Source organism: Pseudochaenichthys georgianus, chromosome 13, assembly GCF_902827115.2.
Source record: "Pseudochaenichthys georgianus chromosome 13, fPseGeo1.2, whole genome shotgun sequence".
Classification (NCBI taxonomy): Eukaryota; Metazoa; Chordata; class Actinopteri; order Perciformes; family Channichthyidae; genus Pseudochaenichthys; species Pseudochaenichthys georgianus.
Window position 1 is genome coordinate 31,535,499 of NC_047515.1, and position 18,872 is coordinate 31,554,370.

Genomic DNA, 18,872 nt, shown 5'->3' on the forward strand with positions numbered 1-18,872 from the left:
ATTAATTACATTAGCACCACCTTTACCAGCAGTGATGACCACATGAATGCATTAATGATTAGATATGATTCTATGATGCAGGGCGGTGGTGGCGAAGTCGATAGGGACTCGGCTTGGCAACTGGAAGACCAAGTGCTACCGAGGTGTCCCTGAGCAAGGCATCGTTCCCTACACTGCTGCCGGGCTGCCGTTCAAAATGGCAGCCCGGTCCTAAATGAAAAGGGTCAAATGCAGAGAAACAATTTCCCCATGGGGATTAATAAAGTATATCAAATAAAGTGGGACATAACGCAGAATAAGTACTTTTGTCACTTGAAGTCATTGATTGTATAAAAGTAATACAATATTGCATTGGTTTTTATAAAACAAAAAGTGTGTTGAGGATGAGGCAGAGCTGCAGTCTGTGTCCTCCCCAAATTCCTGAGGGCAGAGAGCCTCCTCCACACTTCACGCTCCAGCCCACCGCATAAAAGAGCTGCACTTTAGCCCTCCCAGCTGTTCACAGAACCAGGAGGGGTCAAGCAAGACCAGGCCTGTGGGTCTTACAGTGTGGGAAAATATTTCAGAATATTAATAGCAATAGATATGCTGTAACTTGAGATTCATCCTAAACTGAACCTGGAATATAACACTTTAATAAACTCACCCATTATCTACTGGGTAGAGGAGTCATAACTTTAACGCTGTTTATTGTCTGTTTTGTTGGGTGATAAGAAGTTACGGTGAATGACTTTATATGTCAAATTTATGTCAATTGGAGATAGAGCAGATGAGAACAAGGAAGCTGAAAACCCAGTTCTGACAGGAAAAGAAAAAATAGCTAAAAGTTATGCATAATAGAAAAGATACACATAGTGGTTCCATTAGTTGTCTTTCTAAGTCGGTATTTTGACTTACTATAATTGAATTCGCTTAAGAGATTCTACCTTAAAATTCTTACCAGGAACAATTCAATTTTGACTTAGGTACAAATAGTGATTTACTGTGAGCATCCTAATTATATTATGTCTAAATGTTCATGCATTTATTTTTGGGCTTCCAGATGTTATGTGATTAATGACATTTTTCACTTTTGTATATGAATATATGCTTCTGCAGCTAGTGTTAATGGCATATGATGTATTATCTACCCCCTTTTTTAGTTCCAGGTTAACGGGTTTACTTTAATAGACTGTTACAGAAATGTCCATACAGATGGATATTTTTTCTAAATAGAAGCGTGCACAGCTCTCAATCTTAAATAATGTCCTCTCAATGTCCAACATGTATTTTATATTCAGCTGACTGTGAAAGCCATATCAATTGATACACACACACACATTTTTATCCATATATAAAGCCATTCAGTGACCCCTTATCACCATATGAACGCATGTTTGCATTTTGTCTTTTATTATGATTTAATCACCATAGATTATTTTCAAGACAATGCATTTATTTTGTATTCTACAGGAATCTGTGCATTCAATGTGGCTCATGGAGACTTTTGACAGCTTTCTGACTGAATTATTACTTTAACAGCTTATTCTTGGCTGGACTCTGGATTCCCGACCATAGTTGAGTAACTGAGTCAGCACATGAATGGCCAAGGAGCACAAGACTGTCATCAGCCTACTGGCCAATCATATCACTAACTAGCTCCCTCTTTGTAGTCCTCGGCAACCTGCCAGACACATAAAGTCACCTCCCTCTCTCCCTGTCCCACTCTATCTCACTTTCCCTCTGTGCTCTATACCTAAACAAATTACTCCCTGGCTGCAGTCGGATAGTTTAAAAATCAGCTCCTAAATTCTAACCCTATCGTCTATTCCTTGACCTCTGAGTGAAACGTCACGGGGTTAAGGGATAGTGGATAGGAGAATTCAAAAGGACTTAGGAGAAGAGACTGCGGTACTTTAGAGAATCCGAATGCACTTTCACTATCCGACGTGTTTATGATGCGCCAGCGGACGTCATTGTGTGCGTCTGCTGCTGTGGGGAAACTATGGAAACCACAGTTTTCTATACAGCGGACTACAACATGGATGTTTAATAAGAACGAGGGACTACTGTAAACTCATCTAGAGACTCTGCACCGTGCTCTGATGCTGCTGCTTTGCTTTATGAACGTGGACAACAGAGAAACATATTCTTCATGACCAAAGTTGGAATTGAAATAAAAAAGGAAAGTGAAACTTATGCTCGTCACCCTCTCCCTCCGGTCCACATTAATACAAATGATCCCAAAACGTATGATTGTATGAACTAAAGATCTTAAAATCAATACAGATGTATTTATTATAAACGTTAGTCCTTAACATCTATCACTGTGTATATCACCATTCAAACATCTTTTAAAAGTTGAACAAACTCCACACAGCTCAGTAAAGACTGAAATGTTGACTTTATTTGATAATTTCAGTGAAAACTAACGTTCATATTTCTCTTTTTGATTATAATACTGATGAACGTTCAAAACAAAGCACTTTGGCAACTTACCACCTATGTTTTAAAATGCGTAATAAGCACCGTAACTTTCATGATATCATTTCTCGGTCATAATCGGTTGTTTCCGTGAACGACCGACTGTTGAGTGACGGCAAATGCTGCGGCTGCAAGGCATTGTGGGGCAGCATTTTCGCTTCTCCTGTCGGTTAGGGAGGTCCAGTGGTTCCTAAACTAAAGGAGGTTATAAAGGAAGTTTGAAACCTCCTTTCCTATCATTCTAGAGAATTCGAACGGCACTTATCATGGCTGCCACTGAGGGACTTCCGGGTCATTTCACTCCTTTAGGAAGGTTCCTAAGCTAAATGGACTATTCGACTTCAGCCCCTATCTCTGCGAGCGTGCTGTGCAGTTGTGTCGGCGCCTGGAAGCCTGTGGGACGAGCTGCTTTAAAATGAGAAAGGAGGGCAGGTTAACTCGGTGGATCGGATGGACTGTGATTGTGGCAGCTTTGTTGTTGCTTGGTTTCATCATAGGTAAGACTTGATAATACAACACAAATACACACTGCTATCTATGTTTGTTGTTAACAGAAATAACTTATAACTATGGAACTAATGATAGTTGACCAGGACAAGTTTGTAAATGGTTGTGAAGGCAGATGCTGAATTAACATGAATATATACAAAACCTCAGGGGTGGAAGGTGTACTCAAGTCTTGTACTTAAGTAAAAGTGTAAGAATACTCTGTTACAAGTAAAAGTCATGTATTCAAAAATGTTACTCAAGTAAAATGTGCATCTAAATATACATAAAGTACCAAAAATAAAAGTAGAATATTTACCTCTGAAATGTAGTGGAGTAGAAGTACAAAGTAGTACAAGTATCTGACAATTGTAATTAAGTACAGTACTTGAGTAAATGTACTTAATTACTTAACACCACTGCACAAAATAAGTATACAATCTTTAATTTATTCGGAATAACTATCAAATGTTATCATTGCTGTTAAAGTTTAATATTGAAGGTGTGTTATCATGTGTGTGCGTTTTAGTTTGTCACTACTTTGATACATTTCACGTGTGCTTGCTCACAGCAGCTAACACATACTGTCACGACTAACCACGACTCCATTTGAAATATAATATCTATGGTCATGCAAAGTTTGTCTAGATCTTACACAGCCGGGCAGCATAGATATTCGGTTTCTCCCTTACTGTAAGTCATAAGGTGGTTTCAGTCCTGAAAGAAGAGACACTGTTGTTATGCTGTATGGATTATGTACGTCTGTGTGTCTGTGTTTTGTAGGCTGGTTTGCAAAGCCCACACGTCCAAACACTCCAAACGATACTGCTTCCGGCAAGTATCTACGGGAGTTTCTGGATGAAATGCGGCCAGAGCAGATCAGAGAGCATCTCAGGTAAGAAGCAATACCAACACACAAAACCTCTCTCTCCATCAGAACAAATCATCTAAACAACTGTAAACAGACAAACCCTCTTTGAAAGAAAAGGTTTCAGCAGGGAGCGAAACATCTTTGAGTTTTGTTAGGGAGTTCCTTGTATTAATATAGATAATAATACATAATATCTATATAGCGCTTTTCCCAGTGCTCAAAGACGCTTTACAATAAAATACGAGAAAAAATACAAAAACAGCCCTAAGCAAAGTTGAAAAAAAGGTGGGTTTGGGTAGAGGACTATAGGTTGTTTTGAAGGCTTTTTTGCAGTGTATGTATTTTGAATGTGACTGGGAGGCTGCAGCGAAGGACTGGTCGCTCCAGGTCTGGAACTTAGTCCTGGGGCCTATGCTACGAAGCTGGTTCAACCTAACCTGGATATGTTTGAGTTAGCCGGTTGGCCTAATCCAAAACATACGCGCTCTCGCTAAACTGTACTACGACGCGGGTTATCAAGTGGATCGCTCAAGCCAGCCGTGTCCTATCTAGTTAGGTGCGCGTTCACATGAAAGGGGTGGTATCTGGAGCATTCGACCAATCACAAACATGGAGAAGCGTACTGACAGCGCAGCGTCATACTTCCTGAATGAAAAGTGAACTTTAATACTAGTCAAAAATGAAGAAGTTAAATTAAATATCCATGACTTAAACACTTTATCCAGGATCAAAGCCACATAGCTGCACCTGCAAGGTGAATACAGCTGGTAAAAGTGTTTGAATGCGTACATTAACAGGTTTATGATATCACTGCCCCGTCTCTAAGACACGATCTGACTTTAATTACATTTGACTCGAGAGTGTTTCGTCAACTTAATGTGTTGCTTAAAATAATACTTCTGCATACAGTATGTGACACTGTGAGTGTTGCACGGCCAGATACGGCTCAGCTGACTCAGATAAGGAAATATATGATACATTATGAAGTGATATGCCGCGGACTGTAGCCTACTTAATGTTACTCTGATCCGATTACTTATGTCGTGGCAGATATTTAAGTAAGCTTTCTTAACGCTAATGTTATAATAGTCAGATTGCTCTGAAGATGGGAGGTGATATTCTACTAATGTTCACGTTCACACAGTCGGTGATTTTTGCCGGCCGTCTTTCCTTCAACGGCAGCTTTTCTGTATTTCCTTTCTCCTGTAATATGACTTGATCGCTTTAAACTCCGCACACTGAGCTCTGATTGGTCAGCAGGCAGTGCTTTCACTGAGTTGAGCTCTTAGCCTGCAACCTAACCTGGTCCCGACCAGGTTAGCCGCTAAGCATAAGTTACCATGGAGATCTAGCCTGCTAAAAAGAGAACCAGCTTCGTAGGACCGGAAAGCCGGAGTTTCCCCTGAATTTCGCCGGCTAAGCAAAAATCTTGCTTCGTAGTATACCCCCCTGGTGGGCTGCAGTAGGTTAGCAACAGCAGACCTCAGGAGATGGGTAGGGTTGTGTTGTTGAATGAGGTCTCATAGGTAAGGGGGGGGGGGGGGGTGGTAAGGTTGTTGATGGCTTTTTTTAGGGGGTTGTGTAATATATTAAATCACTCCGGTATTTGATCGCTAGCCAGTGGAGGTGACAGCTATCTGAATGGGCACCAATTTTGCCATATGCTTTTCCATTTCACAACTATAGCAAGCCAAACATTTCACTTGCACAGCAACTCAATTGTTGACATTTATCTTAGGCTTCTTAACCCCATGGGTGAGCTAGCGAGGTAGAAAAAAAAGAGTGGAAAAAAGAAGAAAAAAATACTGGAAACTTAAAGAGCCTGTGACACCATCCCAACAACTGTTGTGCAATGAAATATTGGGCTACTAGTAATCTCGAACCGTCAGTTTAAAAAAGAAAAAGCGATACCGTTTCGTTAAATATCAATAATTTCGAACATCGCGGGGAAATTCCTTCACTCATTTTGAAGTTTTGGGGGAAGCCGGAAGTGACGTCAATGCGGGAACGCTTCGAGAGCCAAACACGGACAAAGTGTGTTGTGTCATGCGTAGAAATGGTGAATTACTGAGTTTAGGCACGTTAATAACGTTTTAATGAAGTTGACTACAGTATATTCATATTTGTCAGTGCTTTCATGTCAATTCGGCGACATAAATATACATGATCGTGGTGAAGATGATGATTACATTAGGATTACAAATCGGGAGTGAGAGCTGCTGAATTTCCTCCCATCGGATGTGATATAAAAACAAATCGATTATTTTTGTGGTTATAAACTCAAGTGGATGAAACTACATTTATTAGTGCTTTCATGTCAATTCGGCGAACATATGATACATTAAATGATGAGTGAGGATGATGATTAAAAATCGTTTGTTTGAGCCGGTCTGCATTTACTGATGAGAAAACAAACCGATGCTTTTTGTAGTTGTAGTACACCAACAACGTGGATTAAACGTGTGGTTTTTTACCACAATGTTGGGGAAATTAATGGATAAAATGCACGGATTATTATTATTATTCCCACTCCGATCGGGACACTAGGTCCACCGTTTCCCCACAGCGAGGCTCCCCCCGTTGACAGTTTACGTGGGCTGGGTGCAGTGGCGGACTGTGGATGCAGTGGCGGACTGGCCATCGGGACGAATCCCGATGGGCCGGTACCGAAGTGGGCCGGTCGGATAAGTAACTAGCACATCCCCCATAGGTGGCGCGTGAGGCTCAGGTTTGAGAAGGCTAAATAACTTCTTTTACCTGACGCTGCCCGCCTCCGGCGTCTATAGAAAAGAGATCCACTCAGTGTGCGGAGTTTAAATCTCTCAAGTCATATTACAGGATAAAGGAAATACAGTTTAAACTGCCGTATGCAGAGAAGACGCCGACGTGTCGCACTTATCATTCATATTACATCATCAATCAGATCATCGATCAGATAATATCATAATATATCATATATTTCCTTATCTGAGTCAGCTTCTCCAGCCTCATCTGGCCGTGCAACACTCACAGTGTCACAGACTCGATGCAGAAGTATTATTTAACACATTATGTTGACGAAACACTCGAGACAAATGTAATTAAAGTCAGATCCACTCGTGTCTTAGACGTGAACGCGCTCTCAGCTGGAGAGAGAAACCCTGGCTTGATTTACCGAGTTGATAACCAGCGTCGTAGGACCGCTTAGCGAGATCTCGTTTGTTAGTTTGTTGTTGTTAGTTTGTTTGTTACTCAAACATATCCAGGGTCTGTTGAACTGGCTTCGTAGTACAGGGCACAGGTGGCTAGCAGCGCTAATGTCAAAGACACAGACATTATACATTATATTTGTATTTTACATCCCCCGCTCCCCCCGTTGACAGCTCGGTACCGAAGTGGGCCGGTCGAGAGTCCCGGGATGATTTTTAGTCCCAGTCCACCACTGGCTACATGACCATATGATCGCCCATATTGACGCACCTCATTCTTAAACTTAGAAGATACAACATAAACCGATCCTTCAGCCTCATATGAGCTCTCAGACACGTTCAACATTAACCTGTCATCGCTGTCTGAGCTTGCTGCTGTGTGCGCCGTCGTGCGTTTACATCTGACTGTATATATATAAAGGTTTACATGCAGATGCTGGGATCCTGGACGGTGCAGCTGGAGCGCTGTGCCCGCAATGACGTCACCCATAATTTGGCGGGACTTGAAGAATTCGCGAGAAGATCCAGAAAATTGTCAACATTGAAGGCAGATTAATGGTTATCAAAGTACAAATATCCAAAATCAGTTCAGTAACGGTTTTCAAGGGGACAATATGTACTCAAATTGATGGGTTTGGATGATGGGGGAAAACCGTGTCACAGGCTCTTTAAGTTACTTTATTTTAATTATTTATTTTATCTATTGGCATTTCCAAAGATTCCAAATATAAAATTAAGCATCCCTCAGTGTACTATAAACATCCTATAGCTTCAAAAAATGCTGTCAAACCATCTGGAAAAATACATAACATTAAAGACTTGATGGTGTGTTCAAGTGCAGTCTCAGAACAAGAAACGCTTTCCATGCATTTTTACTTATATTTGTTCTAACTTTACAAAAACATCTCACTTTCCCTAGCTAATCTGCACATTCAAATGAAGTGCGTTATAGCCAAAATACATTTTATTCTAACAATTTATAGCCTCTTTACTCAGGGTTGCCAACTCTCACGCATCTGGCGTGTGACATACGCTTTCACTCTCAATCTCACGCTCTCACGCTGCCCAAACTATTCTCACGCCAAAAACAAGAATACCGAAGACTAGAAACGGTTTTGAAAACTTTTGTCAGGTAGTGATCGTCTTCTCAATAGAACATCTTTGATAATGTCTTCTGGCCAATCAGAATCAAGAAAACGGCGTGGTGTTGTTGCCGGAAGTCCTGACGGAGAATACTTTTGCTGTAGTACATCTCTATACAGTATACATCGATCCAACATTACGTGTTGATAGAAATCAACACGTAATGAAATAAGACCCCACGGTTTGATGATTGATAGGTGTGTGGGCTGTCTTTCATTTTGACATACAGAACAATGGGGGCTATCCACCCTTATCCACAATGTAAAGTAATTCACAGCCTCTTCCCTCTTCTCTCTGTGAGGAGCAGCAGGTTCAGCTTTCAGAACAAAGTAACAAAAAACTAAAATGGCATTCATTTTTTTAAATATGTCGTGTAGTAATAGATTTATTTATTTTTCTTCTCAAGAGAGAACCAGAATGTGTATTTTATGTTAGTATTTAAAAAAATACTCTCTCGCAACTGCCGACCCGTATTGCGCATGCGCAGATCTAAGAACCAGAAGAAATGATACAAAAGTCAAAGTCTGCTGCTTATTGTTCTACTAGGCCAAAAATAGAGTCAAAGAGTATATGAGAGTGAGAGTGTTAATTAATATGTTTGGAGTAAGTCTGTAGATTTGTGTGTGTGTGTGTGTGTGTGTGTGTGTGTGTGTGTGTGTGTGTGTGTGTGTGTGTGTGTGTGTGTGTGTGTGTGTGTGTGTGTGTGTGTGTGTGTGTGTGTGTGTGTGTGTGTGTGTGTGTGTGTGTGTGTGTGTGTGTGTGTGTGTGTGTGTTTCATGTATAGGCCTCTCACGATAATTAATTTTGTTGTATACATTTTCCCGGAAATTATTGCTATAAACGATAATATTGTCGGCACCGTTGTATGAGCATATTAGACCACTGACATAATGATAATATATAATAATAATTCAAGTACATCCTTTCAAACTGCTAGTCACATCCTCATGTAAATGGCAATTTATCGAGTTCATTTTTATTTATCGTACGATAAGTCAATTAATTGCTTATCGCGACGGGCACACAATAAAACAGTGGAAACAAACATGTGTTTGACTTTCATTAGTGAATGAAACTGTGTGCCCTTTATAGTCTGTGTCCAATATTGTGTATTTGTATATTGTATATATATCCTAAGGTCCCGCTGCTGACACGACAGCAGTCATTTAGTAGAACCATTTAGTGCGCATATGTGTAATTAAACCCATGATATCAAAATCTCACTCCAGCCAGGTACCCCAAGTTGGCAACCCTGCTTTTCTCACTGTTGACATTCTCTCCACAGGAAATTTACACGACTCCCACATCTCGCCGGTACAGAGCAGAATCTGAAATATGCAGAGCAGATCATGAAAGAGTGGAAGGAGTACGGCCTGGACTCAGTGGAGATGGTGCCCTATGACGTCCTGCTGTCCTATCCCAACAAAACACAGCCGAATTACATCTCGATAATTGATCAGCTTGGCAGTGAGGTACGACATGAAAACATCCAGTCAAATGCATTCTGAAAAAAGACAAAGTGCGTTTTACAAAGAAGCAAAACATGTTCCATATCGCTAAAAACCTCTTCTCGTGCATTCTTGTTTTTGTTGTTTGGTCCCATCTTCTATAGCATTAGCATAGCAGTCAGAGCCACTTTATAACACAGCCACCGCTAAAACTATTTAAATGACCATGTGCATGCATTGTGTCCACTGTAAGAAACTAAATGTAATATATGCTTTAGTTTAATGATTTCCAAACGTTTTATGATATTGATCAATTTCTCCATGTTATTTTCTAACACACATGAACAAAAACACTAATTTGAAAAAGCACATAACTGCTGCTGAGTCTGTTTAGGGAGATAACAAAGTTGCAGCGTCCACATGGTGACTTTTCAGATCAATTAAAAACACAAGACGGTCATTCAGGTACAAGGTCCTTTTATAGCTTGTGGCGAGATAAACCGCTCTTTGTAGAGATAATGATACAGCACAGTGGCAAGCAAGAAAAAAACTGACCAGAGTTTACAGCATGGCTATATCGAAGTATGCTGCTAGGATGCATTCAGGATCACAAACAAAATCCGGGTTTACATTTCAGCTTAATCAGTAACACATTTCAGCTGATATCCTGAGCAGCACATAGATACCAAGGTGAGTGTCAGACCACTGGAAGTATATTCTACAGTAGAATAGGACAACCTGGTATCAGCCAATAATTCACAGGACTTGTTTTGGTATCAGACCTGTAAAGGACAAATCTAGCATTTACATATTGACCCCCTATTTACTCTGGGTGGGATTGAGGATTTGAATCACGCTTAAGTAAAAGTACTTATACAACAGTGTGAAAATACCCAAATATAGGTGAAGTCATGCATTGAAAATGTAAAATATGTAGTTTATAAGTATTAGGCAAATTAACTAAAAGTTTAAAGGTAGAAGTATTCGATGCAGAAAATGCCTAATGTGACTTAAGCAGCATTTTACTGTTATAGTTGGCTAATGTGAAGCTAATTCATTCAACAACAACAACAAAAAAAAATATATATAGAGCTGCAAAAAAGGGTTATTGTCATAAAGGATTAATCTGCTGATTATGTTTTTGAATCATTAGTGGGTTGTTTGGTTTGTAAAACTTCAGAAAATAGTGAGAATCAAAATTACTCTTCAACTATTATTAATCACAAATATTACAGTAAAAATTATGTTGCCAATTGTAATGATAATTTATCATTAAGGTAATTGATTAATGAAGTAAAAGCTAAATAGAGGGATGTAACAAAATGTATCTGTGAGATACGTTTATTGCAGAAAATAGTATTTTTTCCCCCTATAAAATGTAGAAGTAAAGCATGAAAATCTGATATTTTAGTAAATAAAGGGTGATCTCATCAATATGTTATCTAATTCAGTCTGTGCTCATCTTTCTGTCACAGGTTTTTAACACTTCCTTGGCTGAGCCTGTTCCTGAGGGTTATGAAGATGTGTCTAACATTGTGCCACCATACAGCGCCTTCTCTCCCAAAGGACAACCTGAGGTAAATAACAACAACCATACTCACAAGCAGACAGTGATGTTTGAATATGTTTTCACTGCAGAAGTAAAAGTCAACATGAAATCTGAACATTACAAATCCTCACCGTCAGCTATCTGATAACCTGAGATGTCTCCTCTGTCTGTCTCTCTGTAGGGGGATTTGGTGTATGTGAACTATGGTCGAACAGAAGACTTCTTCCAGTTAGAGAGAGACATGCGGGTCAATGCTACTGGGAGGATTGTCATCGTCAGATATGGGAAAATATTCAGAGGCAATAAGGTAGGAAAAGAAAAGGCTTGGTCATCACTCCACATGAAAACCCACAGTTAAAGGATTTCTGTGACTGAGTCGTGCAATTAAATGATTATACTTGTGGCTAGGTGTACTGGAAGAATACAATCTTTTTGATTATTCAATGTAATTTGTCAATATCAAACCACACTATTTTCTGATGCACAAAGGAAAAAGAGGACAGCAATAAATAACATTTTGTTTACTAATAACTCACTTTACTCTGTATGCTCCACCAGGTGAAAAATGCCATGTTAGCAGGAGCAAAGGGGATCATTATGTTCTCAGACCCAGCCGATTACTGGGCTGCCGGAGTCCAGGTACAGTATTTTGGATCATTTTTTTGGTAATTTGTTCATTATAAAACTGTGCATGTGTGGATGGTAACAGCCATTGTGCTAGTATTAGTGTAGTAGTTTGAACATTTGTTTTTAGACAAGACTGACACAATTATAAGCCTTAAAATAAGTTTGAACCCATAAGAGACTCTGCAAACAACAACTATAAAGAAGTAGCAGATGTCAGACATAGCCTTCAAGAATGTACACTTATTCATGGTTATTATCTCTAAACAAATCAATATTGGAATCAAGGATACTAATTCAATCCGTGGATTCAAATCAAGCATTTTAAATGTGTTTGTGTGTGCAGCCATATCCTGATGGTTGGAACCTACCCGGTGGAGGAGCTCAGAGAGGAAATGTTCTCAACTTGAATGGAGCAGGAGACCCACTCACACCAGGGTACCCCGCTAAAGGTGTGTATGAGTGTCTATAAGTGTGAGAGGCTGAATTATGTGTTTGAGTTTAACTCACATAGTCTTGTCTGCTCTCTTACAGAATATACCTACAGGTTGAGTCTCGAGGATGGAGTAGGTCTTCCCAAGATTCCTGTGCATCCAATTGGCTTCCATGATGCAATCAACCTGCTGAAGTAAAATCATATTTCAATCTTCTTTTCTTTCCACACTTCTAAAATGCAATCATTCAAATCAGTCATTTTTGAAAAAGGTCTACAGCCATGCTAGCAGCTCTGTGAAGCTAAGCTAATGCTAAAATGCACACAATTACAAGTTAGTGGTGCCCTTGTTAAACATGTGAGCATGCTACATGTGGTAATCGGCACAAAGATAGATGAGAATATCACATGTATAAATCAAATTATTAGACATGCATTACAAAATAAATTTGATCTCATGAGAAGTCAACATGTGTGGGACAGGAATGTATTTTATATGTACATTTCATAGAAATCTATGCAATAGTTGTTGAGATATATTCGCTTGGACCAAACTGGTGGACCAAATAACAAAAATGTGTAGCATGGCTGAAACCTACTTCTTTTGGATGTTGAATTTGTATTGGCATCCTTAATGTATAAGATAATTGCTTTGGTGTATAATATATTTGATTTTTGCTTCAACAGGAACATGGGAGGACCGATTCCACCCAACAACTGGAAAGGAGCTCTGAACATCTCCTACAGGATCGGACCAGGATTTACGGACGACTTCAAAAGCCAGTAAGTGATAACATTTTAGTGGAGTGTCAAAGTGTCCACCTCACCCTGTAATAACATGATTCTCCCTTCCACTTGTTTTTTTTCCTCACCACTTCTCTCTCCGAATTCACTCTGTAGTGGTTTAAGTGTTTGAACTGTCTCTCGCCTTGTGTTGCTCTTTTCTCCTCTTGCTCAGCCTTAATGACCCACCCAGTGACAAGTAGCCAAATGTTATACAATGAAGGCCCTTGTACCCTCGGTGTGTGAAAAACATACACACAGAACAAGCTGCTTAAATTAGGGATGAACAACGGTAACTGGGTCTATTTGTGCCTCATTATTCTCCTAAAGAAGGGAATTTTGAGGTGCAAAACACTTCTTAAAGGACTTCAATGCGGCCATTAAGAGGGTTAAATCTCTATCGCCTGCTTATTCTTATTATTCTATTCTTCTCTTCTTCTTTGTATCTGTCTGTGCTTTAATTGAGCTTAGCACAATGAACATGATAATATGACTGCTGTACAGTACCATTTTCTTTTCCATTATTTCTTAAATTCTGTTAGGAATTTCCTTCAAAAATGAACATGTTTTATTCTTTTTCCCTTTCTTTATGTTTGACACTATCTCTTTCTCCCCTGTGTGTCTGCCTGTGTCAGGAAGCTGCGTATGAACATCCACAGTAACAACCAGATAACCAGAATCTACAACGTCATTGGCCGGATTAGAGGAGCTCTGGAGCCAGGTACAGTACCACAACCCACTAATCCTTCATTTTAGCTTCCAGCAATACATAGAGTAACACTTACAATGCTAACTGGACACTCAGACTCATAATAACAGGTTGCAGGATATTCATAATGCATTTTGGTCAGGAAATGTTGCTACATTCAGTGTGAGATACAGTGCATCAGCCTCTTACTCAGAGCCTGTTTTGTATGTGTTGTGATAGGATTAGCCATTTGGAATAATTTGTAAATAATAGAAGAAAGAAAAGTATATTTTTCTCTAATTATTCCATTGATGCGTGATATGGGTTTGTGTATGTAGACAGGTATGTGATTCTGGGAGGGCACCGGGACGCCTGGGTGTTCGGAGGAATCGACCCCATGTCTGGAGCTGCAGTGGTTCACGAGACTGTCAGGAGTGCCGGCAGGCTGATCAGTAAAGGTATGTCACTGCTTGTCACTACTCAACTGTTCACGTAAATGATTGTGTCATGACAAGTAGTGTGTGTGTGTGTGTGTGTGTGTGTGTGTGTGTGTGTGTGTGTGTGTGTGTGTGTGTGTGTGTGTGTGTGTGTGTGTGTGTGTGTGTGTGTGTGTGTGTGTGTGTGTGTGTGTGTGTGTGTGTGTGTGTGTGTGTGTGTGTGTGTGTGTGTGTGTGTGTGTGTGTGTGTGTGTGTGTGTGTGTGTGTGTGTGTGTGTGTGTGTGTGTGTGTGTGTGTGTGTGTGTGTGTGTGTGTGTGTGTGTGTGTGTGTGTGTGTGTGTGTGTGTGTGTGTGTGTGTGTGTGTGTGTAGGATGGAGGCCTAGGAGGACTTTAATATTTGCAAGTTGGGATGCCGAGGAGTTTGGATTGCAGGGATCTACAGAATGGGCAGAGGTACTTAAACATACACATTCACACACTTGCACTTGTACACACTCAAACCCACACACACTTGACCAACATTCACCTTTCTCAACAGGATAACGCCAAGCTGCTGCAGGAGAGAGCTGTGGCTTACATTAATGCCGACTCTGCCATTGAGGGTGATTGTGTGCACAGTTAGTAGTAAATTAGTTTTGATGTGTCTTATGTGTTTTTTTAAACATTTCAATTTGATTTCCAGGAATGTACACACTGAGGGTTGACTGCACTCCGTCTCTACACACGCTGGTGTATGACCTCACCAAACAGGTAAGCAGAAGCAAAAGGAAGGGTACTTAACAAACTGTTTTGAGAATGATTAATTTAGTCTTCATGCTCACTTTTATACTTTATGTGTTTGCATATAGATAGCCAGTCCAGAGGAAGGAGAGGAAGGAGTTTCTTTGTACGAGAGTTGGCATAAGAGGGACAACTGGACGGATAACCGTGATGCACCCAGGTACAAAGTAGCTTGTTCTGGTCAGAGTCAGGCTGTAAACAAACATAGTTTGAATGTAAAATACAACAAGTAATGAAACAAATCACTAAAACAGTCTGTCCTTCACTCTGCTGCACTGTAGGATCAGTAAACTGGGGTCAGGCAGTGACTTCGAGGCCTATTTTATCCGTCTGGGAATTGCTGCAGGCAGAGCCAGATACACCAAGAACAAGGTGAGACACGCTGACTGATTCATCCAAATATTATTATTCTTATTAGTCTTAAGGTATATTACTGTAAGTTCTTAATCATATCTTTATGTGACTGTATTTTAGGCACACAAAACATTTTGCATCCATGCTATGTTTGAGCTTTACTTGGAAGATAATTTTTTTGAGGAATTGTAATGATGTGAAACTTTTAAAACAATATTTATGGCAGTGTACATGTTTTCATATGCAAACCTATTCGTTCTAAGAGAATATGTTTGTTAGTTTGCGATTTTTTAATACATTTTATTTTTAATGCAGGTTTTGTTTTTTACATGTACATTGTCTGTGTGACATTGTCTTCGTATATGAATAAATAATTGTATCTATCTCTATTATGCTACACTGAGAAAGAAATTAAGCATTTCAGCTGCAAATATCAGTGGACTAATGGAATAGTAGATCAACAGAAACTAATCGTCAACTATTTTGATACTAGTTTAATCATTTAAGTATTTCTTCAATGACCATTAACAATAACTAATTGATAAATCGTTCAAATAAGCGGGAGATTAATCAACAACCAACATATTTGTGAGTTTCAGTCCTACACTACATAATCTAAAGTTATTTCTGTTTTCATTTCATTTCATTTCAAACCTTTATTTAACCAGATTGGTCCCATTGAGATCATAGATCTCTTTTTCAAGGGAGACCTGTTTACATTTAAAGGGGACCTATCATGCAAAATGCACTTTTGTACGTCTTTTATACATGAATATGTGTCCCCGGTGTGTCAGGGAACTCACCCAGTGTCAGAAAACACAACCCTCTCTCTTTTCCTCCATACCCAAATCTCTAAAAATGAGGCTGCAACGGATCTGATACAGACTGATACAGATTTGAAATTGTTCTGACATCAGAAACGAGGAGCTCCGCCTATATGGGCAACTCTCCACCTATCAGGGGAATGAGAGGTTGCGTGGCATGGTAACAGCATGGTAACAGCATGGTAACAGCATGGTAACAGCATGGTAACAGCATGGTAACATGACGCTCGTGCCTCGCCCCCCTCCTCGTCAACCTGGGCTGCCACACCAGCAGCCACGCCACGGTGCTGCAACTGAGGCTAAACTTCAAGGTTGATGAGGGAGGGGTAAATGTTGTCAGATTGAGGAAAAAATTCACCAGGAGAGTTTTCTTGACAAATAGAATGAATTCTGGGGGTTGGAGCTTAGACTTTCCGACTTTCAATTTTAAGGACCACCCTAATCTTTATGGTAAGTGATATTCTGAGCCTCCATGGCATCATTGCATCTCACTGGGATGTTGTCTGTGCTTTCAGAAAACAGAGCGGTACAGCAGCTATCCGGTGTATCACAGTGTTTATGAGACCTTCGAGGTAGTGGAGAAGTTTTACGACCCCTCCTTCAAGAGGCTTCGGGCGGTGGCCCAGGTGAGAGGGGGGCTCATCTTCCAATTGGCTGATTCCCAGCTGCTCCCTCTCGATGTTAACCAGTATGCAGACGCGCTCGGGAAGTACGCTCAGAGCATCGCACAGCTGGGACACAGGCACCCAGAGGAGATGAACACGTACAGGGTGTCGTTTGGTGAGTTGACTTCAGTATATATCGACTTTAAATATCCTTAAAATGTTTAAACGATATGGCCAAATAGCACATTTTTCTCAGAATGTAGCTGCTTTTAAATGTTGTTTTCCCTTTTCGTTACATTTTCAGATTCCTTGTTTTCTGCTGTGGAGAACTTTACTGTTGCAGCGAGGGACTTCCATGAGCGTCTGCAAACTCTCAACAAAGAGGAGTAAGAATATGTTTAACATTTTGGATGTCAAATGCTGAAATAGGTTTGTTGTTTTCGTATCGAGAGGTATTTCTTATTTTCAGTTTTTCCTATTTATATATAAGAGGGATCAGCATAAAAACATAACTGTAAATATAATGTGAAAAATAATGTTGTGCTCGTCTATCAGTCCTCTGCAGTTACGTATCGTGAATGATCAGCTCATGTATCTGGAGAGAGCCTTCATAGACCCCCTAGGCCTACCTGGCAGACCCTTTTACAGGTGAGTCTCTTACACACACACACACACACACACACACACACACACACACACACACACACACACACACATAGAGAGAGAGACTCACACCGCAATTAAACTTGATTTGATGGATGCAAACCAAAAATAAGGCCACTCAACTACACAATCACAAGACATATATGCCCTGCAACAGAATCCACACAGCACATTCACCTAATGAACAGCTGTGTTTCAACTTTCAACTCTTCGCCTCATCACAGCTGGTCCATCGCATTTCATTCAAAGTAAACATAGGCTTGAGATTTGGCTGATTGAAAGCAGACTTTGGGACGGGCTTGTTTATAATGTAAGAGGTGGAGATAAACTCTATTATTCCTCAGAAAAACCTTGTAGTGTTGTGTATGTCAGAAGGAAGAGTTGTATCTTTAATTCTGCATGTGCTGCTGTAAACATGCTCTCAAATCGAAATATGTAAATTATTCAAATGTCTACTCATTACGCTTCTAGGTTTACATTTTCTCCTACATTAAAGCCGAATGTACCTCCCATCTGACACATTTCAAGCTGCTGTTTATAACCCTTTTCATTTAGTTTTTCAGAGCTATGATTGTTTGCCTCATATCACACTTTCCATTTAAATATTTGCATTAAGACTTATGAATATATGAATGAATATTGCAGCTTTGAAAAGACAAGAACCATCCTGCACAACTGACATTCCCTCTTCTCTCTTTCAGGCATGTGATTTTTGCTCCCAGCAGCCACAATAAATATGCTGGGGAGTCTTTCCCTGGAATCTACGATGCATTGTTTGACATCCAGAACTCAGCTGATAAACAGAAGTCCTGGGAGAACGTCAAGCGTCAAATCAGCATCGCAGCATTCACCGTTCACGCTGCTGCCATGACCCTAACTCCACCTGCATGACGCAGGCACAGACAATCTGAAGCCATGTGATTATGCAAATTAATGATTTTATAATAGCGGATTCTGAAGAGAGGAAATACACTCCCTGAAACACAGAGATGGACAATCCCTGTTTTCTGAACATGTCATGTTCCAGGAATGCCTGTTCAGTGATACAGTGAATCTCTGAGTGCCATTTTCAGAGTACAACTTTCTCGTGTTTTATGTTATTATTATTTTTTTTAACTGTTTGATGTTTTGTGAATGGGGAGCATAATAAAATAAATCCATAATTTGCATGGAGGCAGGAAAAAAACCTATTTCCAGTCAATGTTGGTCTGATAAAAAAACACTTCATCTTTAAGCTCTTTATTTTAGGTTTCTTTAACTTAATTTGTTGAGCTTTTTTACTTCACCCTAATAATAAATAATAATAATTGTTTATACAGGAAGCTGCCTTTCTTTGAGAACTTGCTATTAATATAAAGCAAGATGATCACACAACCTTTCGATTGGTCTCCTATATTCAAACTATATATCTTACTCAAACACCAAACTGGGAACCTGGCAACAATCAGAGTTATGCAGTTATATGGACGTGTTATGTAGATGATGTAAGAAGTGGTGTGTGAATGAATGTGATGAGTGTGAGCAGGCTGTC

The 18,872-nt window shown here is 39.9% G+C and overlaps 1 protein-coding gene across 1 annotated transcript; it reads left to right on the forward strand.

Moving 5' to 3' along the window:
• Positions 1-2,159: 2,159 nt before the first annotated feature.
• naalad2 (N-acetylated alpha-linked acidic dipeptidase 2) lies at positions 2,160-18,563 on the forward strand. Its single transcript, XM_034097337.2, has 20 exons — positions 2,160-2,960; positions 3,733-3,844; positions 9,437-9,623; positions 11,075-11,176; positions 11,330-11,455; positions 11,707-11,787; positions 12,119-12,224; positions 12,307-12,400; positions 12,893-12,988; positions 13,624-13,709; positions 14,015-14,134; positions 14,486-14,568; positions 14,654-14,717; positions 14,798-14,865; positions 14,964-15,055; positions 15,177-15,267; positions 16,589-16,853; positions 16,983-17,064; positions 17,234-17,326; positions 18,043-18,563. The coding sequence occupies exons 1-20, from the start codon at positions 2,879-2,881 to the stop codon at positions 18,230-18,232; spliced, it is 2,220 nt and encodes a 739-aa protein (XP_033953228.1). The 5' UTR covers positions 2,160-2,878; the 3' UTR covers positions 18,233-18,563.
• The last annotated feature ends 309 nt before the right edge of the window (positions 18,564-18,872 follow it).